Source organism: Thamnophis elegans, chromosome 7 (assembly GCF_009769535.1).
Source record: "Thamnophis elegans isolate rThaEle1 chromosome 7, rThaEle1.pri, whole genome shotgun sequence".
NCBI lineage: Eukaryota > Metazoa > Chordata > Lepidosauria > Squamata > Colubridae > Thamnophis > Thamnophis elegans.
In genome coordinates, this window is record NC_045547.1 from 78139597 (window position 1) to 78152527 (window position 12931).

General features: G+C 42.9%; 1 protein-coding gene across 1 annotated transcript in view; it reads right to left on the minus strand.

Annotated features, from left to right (window-relative positions):
• Positions 1 to 1891: 1891 nt before the first annotated feature.
• Positions 1892 to 12931, minus strand: part of SLC26A5 (solute carrier family 26 member 5) — a 41894-nt gene continuing 30854 nt past the window's right edge. Inside the window, exons 14-19 of the mRNA XM_032221704.1 lie at positions 12136 to 12205; positions 9960 to 10052; positions 8898 to 9008; positions 7294 to 7506; positions 5235 to 5289; positions 1892 to 3823 (exon numbers count right to left, since the gene is read on the minus strand). Coding sequence (XP_032077595.1) covers positions 3693 to 3823; positions 5235 to 5289; positions 7294 to 7506; positions 8898 to 9008; positions 9960 to 10052; positions 12136 to 12205 — 673 coding nt within the window. The 3' untranslated portion in view covers positions 1892 to 3692. The remainder of the gene's footprint in view (positions 3824 to 5234; positions 5290 to 7293; positions 7507 to 8897; positions 9009 to 9959; positions 10053 to 12135; positions 12206 to 12931) is intronic.

Sequence of the window (12931 nt, forward strand, 5' to 3'; positions counted from 1 at the left end):
AGCCTTCCATCCTTCCAAGGTGGGTAAAATGAGGAGCCAAATTGTTGGGGGCAATAGGCTCACTCTGTAAACCACTGTAAGATGGCACAGTGGCTAGAATGCAGTATTGCAGGCAAACACTGCCCACAGTCAGGAGTTCGATTCTGACTAGCTTAAGGTTGACTTAGTCTTCTATCTTTCCAAGGTCAATAAAATGAGGAACCAGATTGCTGGGAGCAATATGCTGACTCTATAAACTACCCAGAGAGGGCTGTAAAGCACTGTGCAGTGGTATACAAGTGTAAATGCTATTGCTATTGAGCCACAGTGACTCAGTGGTTAGAGTGCAAGTACTGCAGGCTACTTCTGCTGGCTGCCATCTGCCTGCAATTTGCCAGTTCAAATCTCATCAGGTTCAAGATTAACTCAGCCTTCCATCTTTCCGAGGTTGGTAAAATGAGGAGCCAGATTGTTGTGGGCAAGAGGCTGACTGTGTAAACAGCTTAGAGAGGGCTGTAAAGCATATAAGTCTGAAGTGCTATTGCTACATTTGTTAAATCAAATGTAAATCTCTAGGTTTAGATTAAGCTTTAGGCCAGGAACACTTTTGAGAAGAGTACAATGGTGCCTTAGCCTACAGCTTTCGGCACACAAATAATGGTACCTGAGATGGTTCTTCTAGCTGGTTTGAAGACTAGAGCATTTAATGCTGGAGCAGTGAAATTAATTTTTAACAAAAGAAGAAAGTGAGACTGAGAAGTGAAGAATTGGAATAAGGCGGCACTGTATCCTGGTTGGTGGCTTTATTATAAGTCCGGGTTAGCCAATCTTGGCAACTTTTAAAGACTTGTGGACTTCCAACTCCCAGAATTCCATGCTAGCTAGGGAATTGTAGGAGTTGAAGTCAAGTCTTAAATGTTGCCAAGGTTGGACACCGCCTGTTGGAAACAATGAATGTGTCAGGTTTCCGAAAGATGCCCCAATTGATTCATGAGCCTCGAACCAAATTTCAAAAGAAAACCAGTCATTTTGGCAATACCTATTGCAGTCAGATCTAAGCCTCATTTGAATTACAGCTGAACTTTACCTGTTCCTTCCCTCCCCCCATTCTGTGTCATAAATCACATTCTCCAATGAGGTGCACCCCTCCCAAGCCTGCTGTAGTAATCTGAGATCTGACTAGCGAAAGATATGCATGGAATGCGCTCTCCTCCATTTTCTCACCATGGGTTGACAGGCTGAAGCAGTGAAGGCCCAACATACTATACATTTGTTACCATACCAATGAATGAATTGGCAGAGGGAAATGTCAAGATTTACCTTCTTTTTTATTGAGAGGTTTTAACTTTGGACTCGTTATGTGAAAGAAACTTCTGGTTATAAAATGCAACAGGTCCTTCGCCAGAACGGGCGGTCGATAGAATATATTGTCCTCAGTGCAGTCACTCCCACAAAAATGTCAAGCTCTTGCAAAAAACTCCCCGAATGATTAACCTGTATATTCACAGAGTATTTCTATGTTCACTCTAGCAATTCGCATAAGCGGCAAAAGGGCCACAGAGGAGTCCCACATCCTTTTGTACAACATCGCTAAGCAGCAACTACGAAAGTGTGGGGGTGGCCTGAATAACTTTCATTTCTAGAAACTTCTATTCAGTTGGCAAGGTAAAGATTCCCTCCCGTCTCTAGGGGGGCGGTGCTCAACTCCGTTTCAAAGCCGAAGAGCCAGCGCTGTCCAAAGACGTCTCCATGGTCATGTGGCCGGCATGACTCAACGCCCGAAGGCGCACGGAACGCTGCTACCTTCCCACCAAAGGGGGGTTCCTATTTTTCTACTTGCATTTTTTACATGCTTTCGAACTGCTAGGTTGGCAGAAAGTGGGACAAGGAACGGGAGCTCGCTCCGTTATGCGGCGCTAGGTATTCGAACCGCCAACCTTTCTGATCGACCCGCTCAACATCTTAGCTAGTGAGCCACCACATCTCTCTAATCAGTTTGCAAACTGATGCTAAATGAAACAGTTTTTGATGGAAGAGTCTTTCGGCTATCAATATTTCAGGCTTGCTTCAAAACAATAGATAATAAACACACGCTTGTAAACAGCCTGCGATAGATACACCAAAATCCCCTGGTTTAAACGTACCGAGGAAGAAAACCTGTTTATCTAATAATAATATTATTATTCTAAAACAGGAGAGTAACAGTTTGGCAACGTTATCAGGAAGGCAGAAACTATTTGGAGAGGGGAGGAGGGGAACCTCCCTGGATGCTTAAGGCTTATTAAGTATGGTTGAAGAAATCGAATTATCTGCTCAATTCCTCCATTCGAAGTCTTTTATTTTCGGCTGCTTCGTGGCGCCAATGTCCCAACCCTGTTTTTTCCAACCTGAGAGCACTTTTGAAATAAAACTTACATAGGGCTTCCAGCTGCATTCTAGTCAACAAAAGAGATTTTTAGGGAACCAACCGCTGGACATCATCTTTTTAACAACCTCATAATCCCTTGCGGGGTGGAGTCTTGAGCAGCTGAATGGAGCTAGCAAAGTGTTTACTGGCCGGATGCCGTACCTGTTGCAAGTGCGGAGTTTTGTTCAGCAGGTACAGTCTTCATTGTGCCTCCACCGAGGTTCGAACTCACAGCCTCCTGATTGTGAGGTGAGAGCGCCACCTCCAGGCTACCGCACCACTCCAACCAACTGCTGGACATAATGGGACATAAATTGCGATGCTTGTTCACCGATTCCCACACTGCGTCGAGAGTTGACTCGAGAAACCAACTTCCTCGGGAGTCAAGTGATGTGGGATTTTTAGAAGAGTCTTTTTTTTTGTGTGACTTCATTCAAGATGTGTCAGTGCGCAGAAAATACATCCAATGGGATCCTCTTAACGCCATTTCTTCCATTTTTTGTTCTTTCCAGACGACTCGTAGCTTGCTGCAGTAACTATGCCTAGTTAGCTTTAGGTGTAAAAAGTAGATTTTGGGTACTAAGTTTTTTCTCTCTCTCTTGCCTAACTAGTTGCACTATTTATAGTCTTGTTCATTCCCAGCTAATTTTAAATACGCCTTGCTTAAGGTTAAGCATTGGGTCAGTACAAGGAGCCTCCTTTATGTGAAAACGATCTATTACTCTTGATTCATAATCATTTATAAAACGGAGCTAAAGTCCTCATGGTTGCAAAAAAAATGTTTATCCTTAGTAGTTCATCGAACGAAAACCCACTGATTTCTAGATCGGAAAATCCGGAAACACAGCTTGCATTTTCAAGAGCAGCACTATCATACACACACCACCACAATTGCACCCACCCATCCACCCAGTTCCGCCTTCCACACCCATCTCAATTCTTGCACGGAAACGCGCTGTTAAAATAGCAGCGCGTTCATATTTTCTGGCCCGTCCCTCGAAAGAAAACGGGCCAAAACAAGACAAATCTTCCCGTGCTCTACAAATATTCGCGTTGATCCCACATGCACCCCCCCCGACAGCTTGTGGATTTCCGTGAAAAGGTAACAACATTAGAAAAGGATTAAGGCTTCGGAGGTCTTCAGGCCGCAGGGCTGGCAGGGAAATGCGGGCTGTTGGGGGTGTGGGTGCAAACACACACACCTTACCCGTAGCTAGTGGCTAGTCTTCGGCTCCGTCATCTGTGCAAATTGTCTACGGGAGCCCTTTGGAAATAGATCCAACTGGTTCAGGGGTGGAGGAGTGAGTTAAAGATAGGTGGAAGAGAAGCCCCTCAGCTGGCTGGTGAGGACAGCATCGTGAATGCTCGGAAAGAACAACTCTCGTAAGGATGCTTTCTCAAAAAAATGCAGCTTAGCAAGATTGTCCAAAACAGAACCTGGTGAGAATAAAACAATACATATATATTGTGAAATATATACACATATATATATTACAGGCATGTATATGATATCAAGAGTCAGGTATCCATTTAAAAGCCCCTTATACAAGTAGTCCTTGATTTATGACCACAATTGAACCCTGGATTTTGGTTGCCAGGTGAGACATTTGTTAAATGAGTTTCGCCTCATTTTACAACCTCTTGTGCCAAAGTTGTTCAGGGAACCACTGCAGTTGTTACAGTTAGTGTTGTGGCCCAGCAGGAGCCGTTGGAGCTGCCACCAGACTCCGACAGCGAGGGGCCCTATGAGTCGGCTCTGGAGTATGTGGAGGACCCTGGACAAGGTTTCGACTCCGAGCAGGGCTCAGAGAGACTGGTTGGCCACCAGGAGGCGCCTGAGCCTTGGACCAGTGGGGAGGAGCCAAGGGAGTGTGATCCGGATGTCAGCAGTTAGGAGGAGCCAAGGGAGTTGTTCCTAGATGCCCGGCACCGGAGAGCTAATAGGCGTAAGGAACAATTACGCAATTACAGGAGGTAATTGCACTCAGCTGGTGGTCATTAGGCTCCTCTCCAGACTATAAAAGGACTGCTTGTGCACACGCCCCTTTTGCAGAAGTCAAGGCAGGAACGAATGGGGGAGAATATTATCGTGAGCTTGGCAGGCTGGATTGCTGCCACGGCTTATCTGTGCTGGATTGCTGCCCAAGCTTGTCTGTGCCGGTTTGCTGCCAAGGACCTGTCTGTCTGTTCATTAAATGCCGTAACTTATCTTTGGCTCGGAGTGTATGTTGGTGTGTTACGAGGGGGGTTAGAACAAGTTAGTAACACAATTGTTAAGTGCATCTGGCTACCTCATTGACTTGGCTGGTCAGAAGGTCACAGAAGGGGATCACATGACCTGGGACCAGTGGTGAAATTCATTTTTTTTTACTACCGGTTCTGTGGGCGTGGCTTGTTGGGCCTGGCAGGGGAAGGATACTGCAAAATCTCCATTCCCGCCCCACTCTGGGGCCAGCCAGAGGTGGCATTTGCCGATCCTCCGAACTACACAAAATTTCCACTACAAGTTCTCCGAACTACTCGAAATTAAATGTGAAAAAGAGAACTCACTTTTTTTCCCCACTGTTGTAACTTTGAATGGTCACTAAACAAACAGTTATAAGTCAAGGACTACCTGTACGAAGAATGCACACATATAATTCCAGTTCTTCAAGGAATCGCTAATCCTACTTGGTGTGATGTAGGACTTCAGTTGGATTAAACAACGTGGAAGACTTCTACCCATCATATTGACTAGGTAGAAATTCAAGGGTAGTAATTTTGGAACGCATGAAGTTGAGGAAGACTAGACAAAACGTTAATGTCCTAATGACTGCGGTAAAATTTAACCCACACTTCTCCGACTTACCGTTGCAGGCAGTTATATAAACGGAAACACCAATTTCTTCATATTCTTTTATGATCTGAAACAGGGAAGAAAATAAACTTTCGGTTAATATTTCTACATGTCTCAAAGCTCATCCATTCCACCCTTACCAATCTGCTATAAAATTCCCTCTTAAAAGCTGATTTCCAGTTGTCCTAGAAATATTTGGAAGGAATACGATCGAACACAATGCTAAATCTCTCAACCTGTCTTGCTTCCATTGATGCCCCTCGGGATGTGGCTAAAGATGTAGGATAAGTGGCGGAGTCTCGGGGCGGAGTCAAAAGAGGAATTAGCCTAGAACCGTGATGGCGAACCTATGGCACGCATGCCATAGATGGCACGCAGAGACCTCTTTGTGGGCATGCAAGCCGTCGTCCAATCTGAGCTCCACCGTGCACGCATGCCTGCCTCCTGCCAGCCAGCTGATTTTCAAGTCTGTCGCGCATGCCCATTTTTGTTCCCAGGAGGCTTCAGGGAGGCCCGCTAGGCCCAAAATGGGGCTGGGTGTGTGTCGTACCCCCCCTGTGGCCCCCTCTTGGACCCAGAAGACTGCAGGGAGGACTGGTAGGGCCAAAATGGGGCGTGGGAGGGTCACATGTGCATGCGCGGGAGGGTGGGGGAGCACACGTGTGCATGCGCAGGGGTTGGGGCACACAGGGGTTTGTGGGCGCATGCGCAGAAAGGTGGGGGCATGGGAGGTCTTGCATGCATTGCATTACAGGTGTGGGCACACGCACATGTGCTATTACACACGCACACGTGCGCTTTCGGCACGCGATGACAAAAAGGTTAGCCATCACGGGCCTAGAATCTCTACATAGTCATAAGTGAACTAAGTCCCTGGACCCTTATTTAACTCTAAGCAGGTGCTATGGTATATGTTGTGGCCCAGCAGGAGCCATTGGAGCTGCCACCAGATTCCGACAACGAGGGGCCCTATGAGTCGGCTCTGGAGGACCCTGGACAGGGTTCCGACTCTGAGCAGGGTGCAGAGAGGCTGGTTGGCCACCAGGAGGCGCCTGAGCCTTGGACCAGTGGGGAGGAGACAAGAGAGAGTGAGCCGGACGCCAGTAGTGAGTTGTTCCTGGATGCCCGGCACCGAAGAGCTAATAGGCGTCAGGAACAGTTGCGCAGTTACAGGAGGTAATTGCACTCAGCTGGTGGTCATTAGGCTCCTCTCCAGACTATAAAAGGACTGCTTGTGCACACGCCCCTCTTGCAGAAGTGAACGCTGGAATGAATGTTGGAGAACATTATTGTGAGCTTGGCAGGCTGGATTGCTGCCACGGCTTATCTGTGCTGGATTGCTGCCCAAGCTTGTCTGTGCTGGTTTGCTGCCAAGGACCTGTCTGTCTGTTCATTAAATGCCGTAACTTATCTTTGGCTCGGAGTGTGTGTTGGTGTGGGACGAGGGGGGTCAGAACAGGTATAGTTGAGAAGTTTCCCATGCCAAGGCTGTTTAGCAATTTTTAATTGATCTTTTTTGTGTGATCTTTCCCATCTGACAAAAATTAAGAAAATAACATATGTGGGGAAACTCAAAAAAAGAAAGAAAAGATTTTGAATTGTAAAGAGCTCTTTTTACATGGTCCTACCACGAACCATGCAAACAAAATTCCCTGTAGTGTTGTAAGAGCTCCCACAAAGAAGAGGGAGTCAAGCTATTCTCCAAAGCACCCGAGGACAAGACAAGAAGCAATGGATGGAAACTAATCAAGGAGAGAAGCAACCTGAAATGAAGGAGAAATTCCCTGACAGTGAGAACAGAGTGGAACAACTTGCCTCCAGAAGTTGTGGGTGCTCCAACACTGGAAGTGTTTAAGAAGAGATTGGACAACCGTTTGTCTGAAGGGGCATAGAGTCTCCTGCTTGTTCAGGGGGTTGGACTAGAAGACCTTCAAGGTCCCCTTCCGGCTCTATCATTCTCTTATTCTGTATCTTTTAACTCGACCCACTTCTCCTCTGGGTGCACGAAAGAGCCCAAAATTAAGCCGATGCTTTATTGTCTGAAAGAGCGGTTAAAACTGGTAGTACGTACTGTCTGAAGGGCTTTGGCGCCAACTGAATCCACAAAGTTCACGGGTGAGAAGTCGAGAATGATGGAATGGACGTTGCTTCCCAAGATCACAAAATGTTCCAGTTCCTCTGGAGAGGAATCTGGCGGAGACGCTTCAGCCGCTGAGAATTTCCCGTTAAGTGAGACTTCATCCTGCATCACTTCATGTTTCATGCTGTGGTCCATATCGTTTGACTTTTTTAAATATATTTTTTTAAATTTCGTTTGAAGACAAGATTAAAATAGGGAAAAAAAACAGAAAAGAGTCAAAACATTAAAGAAGAGCATTTGAAAAACCCCAAACACCACATCGACACATATTATCCCCTCTAATTGAATATTGATTAATATATTATTGCTACATTCGTTCTGACCCCTTGCCAAAAACAGGCCTTCTTTAAACTACTAAATCTAGGTGCAAATTATTGACCTGCCTTCTATATATTATGTTAGTGACAAAGTAATTAATGGGAAGAATAATAATACTGAAACAAGACTAAAGTTTCAAAACTCTCTTGTTAGCAAGTTGTTATTGTAGTGGCGGAAAGTTTACCTCAGCATCTTATCTATCCCGAATCATCCCCAAAGTTTATTTTATTTATTTATTTTATTTATTTTATTTATTTATTTTATTATTATTTATTATTATTTATTATTATTTATTTATATTATTTATATTATTTATATTATTATTTATATTATTTATATTATTTATATTATTTATTGCATTTATTTATTTTATTTATTTTATTTATTTTATTTTTTATTTTATGTATTTTATGTATTTTATGTATTTTATGTATTTTATGTATTTTATTTATTTTATTTATTTTATTTATTTTATTTATTTTATTTATTTATTGAATTTATATTGCCGCCTATTTTACCTCAGCATCTTATCTATCCCGAATCATCCCCAGTTTATTTTATTTATTTTATATTATTTATATTATATTATTTATATTATTTATTGTATTTATTATTTTATTTATTTTATTATTTATTTTATTTATTTTATTTATTTTATTTATTTTATTATTTATTTTATTATTTATTTTATTATTTATTTTATTATTTATTTTATTTATTTTATTTATTTTATTTATTTTATTTATTTATTTATTTATTTATTTTATTATTTATTTTATTTATTTTATTTATTATTTTATTTATTTTATTTATTTATTGAATTTATATTGCCGCCTATTTGACCATGGAACTCAAGGCTTACAGAATATAAAACCACATTTAAAACAATAAAAACTATCAAAAAGAATCAAATAAATTAATGTAGTAGTACAACGTTAACAAAATGGACATGCATAGCTTGTAGGAGGCATGCCCTGCCATAGAGTCGCCATCACAGCACTAGTAATATAAACTGAGAGCAAACCTCATTCCTTACTAGCACTGATGATGTTACCTAGTTGGGTAATGAAACGTCTGCCAGAAAACCACCAACTTCAGAGAACACCCAAGAATCCCCTCATTTCAACCCAGGTCAAATATTCCCCTTTATCGCTACAAATCTCTTAGCAGATAAACCCAAGCCGCAAGCCATATTCCCCAATCCGTTTCAAACTTACCAACTTCACAATTGCTTTCTTCTGCTGTTCATCCAGTTGCTTTAGTTCCTTCGCGTGTCTCTTCTGGGCTTTTTTCTTTGCTGCCAATATTTTATGGGGATCCACGCCAGTCTAGCCCAGAAAGAAAGGAAAAAAATCTCCTGAAGCTTTATCCTAGGCAAAGATTCCTCTCGCACATATGTGCTAGTCGTTCCCGACTCTAGGGGGGAGGTGCTCATCTCTGTTACAAAGCCGAAGAGCCAGCGCTGTCCGAAGACGTCTCCATGGTCATGTGGTCAGCATGACTAAACACCGAAGATGCACGGAACACTGTTCCCTTCCCACCAAAGGTGGTTCCTATTTTTCTACTTGCATTGTTTTTCGTGCTTTTGAACTGCTAGGTTGGCAGAAGCTGGGACAAGTCACGGGAGCTCACTCCGTTACACGGTGCTAAGCTCAGTGTCTTAACCACTGAGCCACCGCGTCCCTACAGCTTTATCTTGCCTTGTAAAAAAAGCAAGATTAACACCGATAAGCTACTGCCAAAATAAATAGGTGAATCTTATAAGATACGATCCTTCTATATAAACTTTGTGCCGAAATATTGCCCCTGGATGAATAGCTTTAATTCATGAAAGCTGCTAACACTGTACTGAATTAATGAGGTCAATTTACTTACTATGTTTATCATTCATGTCCATTGCAAATGGGACTCCGATTTAGAAAAAAGAGGTTTTGCATAGCCTAGTAAAATGATCACTCTCTGGTAGTGTTCGGAGACTACAGTTGGTCCAGAATGCAGCCACGCGAACGATATCGGGTGTACCTCGGTACACCCATGTTACACCTATCCTCCGCGAGCTGTACTGGCTCCCCATTGGTCTCCGGACGCGCTACAAAGTGCTGGTGATTACCTTTAAAGCCCTACATGGCATTGGACCTGGATATCTAAGATTGAGAAGACCACAAACTTCCTGTCACACCCCTACCAAAGCCTGTAATTCATGACTTTACTTTATACAATTTGGCTATGAAATTTGACACCGTGGGCTGAATAACCGGAAAGAAGGAAATTGCTTTTACCTTTCTTTTCAATGCGCTGATAAATAATTCACTGTTGGCAAAATAGAGCGGTGCGTTTGCCTGGAATATTTTAATCCCGGGGCATTCTTTTACCTAAAGGGAGGCAGGATTAAAACAAAGGATAAGCATTCCTTGGTAAGTTTGTATTGCATTAAATTCACCAGAACCTCCAAAAATAGCGAATAGTTTAGCAATAGCAATAGCAGTTAGACTTATATACCGCTTCATAGGGCTTTCAGCCCTCTCTAAGCGGTTTACAGAGTCAGCATATTTCCCCCAACAACAATCCGGGTCCTCATTTTACCCACCTCGGAAGGATGGAAGGCTGAGTCAACCCTGAGCCGGTGAGATTTGAACAGCCGAACTGCAGAATTGCAGTCAGCTGAAGTAGCCTGCAGTGCTGCATTTAACCACTGCGCCACCTCGGCTCTTACCCTCGAAACGTAGGCAATTATGAAATTTACTGGACGTCAGTCTTGGTACAGTGGGACCTCCGGTGTCGACCTTAATCAGTTACAGGACTTTAGTTGGCACCCAATTTGGTTGTGACAAGAAGACTGACTGCACATGTGCGCGCACACACACAAAAATGGCGCAGAAGGGGAAATCTCTGCAGCAGGGAAAAATCAGTGCCGCTGTGTTTATTCCGCACCCAAGGATGTATTTGTGACCTGAGGGACACATTTGGTGGATTTTTCGGTTGGCACCCGAATTGTTCGTGGTCTGAGCCATTTGGGATCCGAGGTCCACTGTATCAGGGGTGAAATGCTACCGGTTCGGACTGGTTTGTCCGAACCGCTAGTAAAGCTGTTTGCCTGAACCGGTAGTAAAAAAAAAAATGCGGATGATCAGCTGTGCCGCTCTATTTATATTAGCTAGAAAGCAGGACTTCCTTGCTGTATGCTTACCTTTGCTCGGTAGCAGGCTCCACCCACCTGCCTGTCATTTTGACACTCTGCACATGCGTGGAAGGTCCTACACATGCCCAGAGGTGGCATGTGCGAGCAAAGCGTAAGGTAAGTGGATTTCACCCCTGCTCAAAATCAAAGATTAGTGTTTCTATGGGACTGTTTTTCTTCACACGAAAATTCTATGGGGGTATTTTTGTCACTGGCAGATGGGAAAGTGGGGAAAATGGAAAACCCCCCCTCACATTTTTTTTTAAAAGGATGAAAAACAGGATTGCATTTGTACAATCCTAAAATCCTGTGACTTTTGCTCTATCCAGTGTATCCATATTTTCCTTTCCACTGTTCCTCCAATTCTGGCCATGTGTCTTCCTAAATTAATTGGCAGTTGTAAATATTGTGCCTTCACAGTTTGTTTACCCTCCAAATTTGCTGCAAAATTCTTCTTTTTTTGGGGGGGCAGACCACTGAACGATGTTCTAATAATTGGAATGACTTTCCCAACGGAAGCAGAGCTGTTTAAATCTTTTTTCGTCCTAATAATAAAAGACCCACAACTTTCCACATCTGTAGTAAACAGAACTAGCAAGCTGGGGCCCAACGGCTGGGTTTGTGAGACGGAAACAGAACTACATCCGTGTTCCACAGCCTTCAAATCCATGTTTTGTAATGGAGTCCAACATATGGACCAACCTTCCTGATCTGGAAACCTCCTAAGATGGATTCCAAAGTGTAGATTCAACCTTTCTGATCTGGAAACCCGAGACTAAATCCTAAGGATGATTTAATCTGGAAAAGATTCTGGTTGACTTTCTTCCTAGCTTTAGTTCATCCCAATCAATCTATTGAGGATTTCTTTCGTGAACCTACTGGAAAGACAAGAAGACAAGGAAGATTCCCCATGAGATCCTATCAGAGGTGGTATTCAGCCGGTTCGGATCGGTTCAAGCGAACCAGTAGCGGAAATTTTGCGTAGTTCGGAGAACCGGCAAATACCACCTTCTGGTTGGCTCCATCCTCCCGCCCCCATCGTTCCCTGTCCTATAGTCCCTTGTTTTTTAGCTGATTCGCGCGGCAGAAAAACACATCTCAGCTAAACAGAGCTGACACTGAGGGGGGGTGGGGTGTCTTTGCTGTGCGTGCGAAGTGCTCTCTCATAGTACCAGTAGGCAAAGATTTGGAATCCACCAATGGATCCTATTGTTCCACCCCTCTTTTTAAAGGAACATGTTAATTTTCTGTGCCTTCAGGAGTTCCAAATCTCTTACCTCTTCATACAGTTCCACGTCCCAATAAATATCTGAGTTATGAATCTGGCCAAGGATTCTATATTGGGGACTGTAGAGGAAAAATGACAGAAATACAATTATTTGCGTTATAACCTTTCCTGTTGGGAGAAATCACAAGATCATGTTTACCTGCGCGTGGCAGAATTCTTAAGAATTTTTTTTTTTTTTAAACCAAGCCACACAACAAAACCTGTCACTTGACTGATCATGTCCAAAGTTTATGTCCACTATCAAAACAGGTTCTACGGCTTTTTTTTAAAATAGTTTTTATTAAACATTATTACCTTTAAAAACAGAAAGAAAAACACAACAACGTAAGAAAAGACAACACATACATAACAATATAAAGTAAATATACAGCCTTTTGTATCGGCATTCATTAGTTATACATTTTTTTAAGAGTAAAACATACAAATACAAATACAATTTTAAACATACAACATCCCCCCCCCCCCCCCCGCGGTGACAGTCATTCACAGCCCAACTTTTTTCTTTCCTTCCTCATTGTTAGGTCTCTAAGCCACATCTTCTCATTACAAAGTTCAGGGATCTATTACAATACCCATGTTCACTTTTAACTTTCCCCATTTTAAGTCCCTGCTAAAACAGGTTCTACGGCTTTGAACCTGACTCGCTGATCGAAAAAGAAAGCAAGCAACCTTCTGCTAACAAAATAAAGTGGGTTATATAATGAAGCCTTTACTAGTGAAAAATCTACCTTGCAAGGCATGGATCCCCAAACAGGGACATGAACTTAGAACTCAAGTGGGAATCT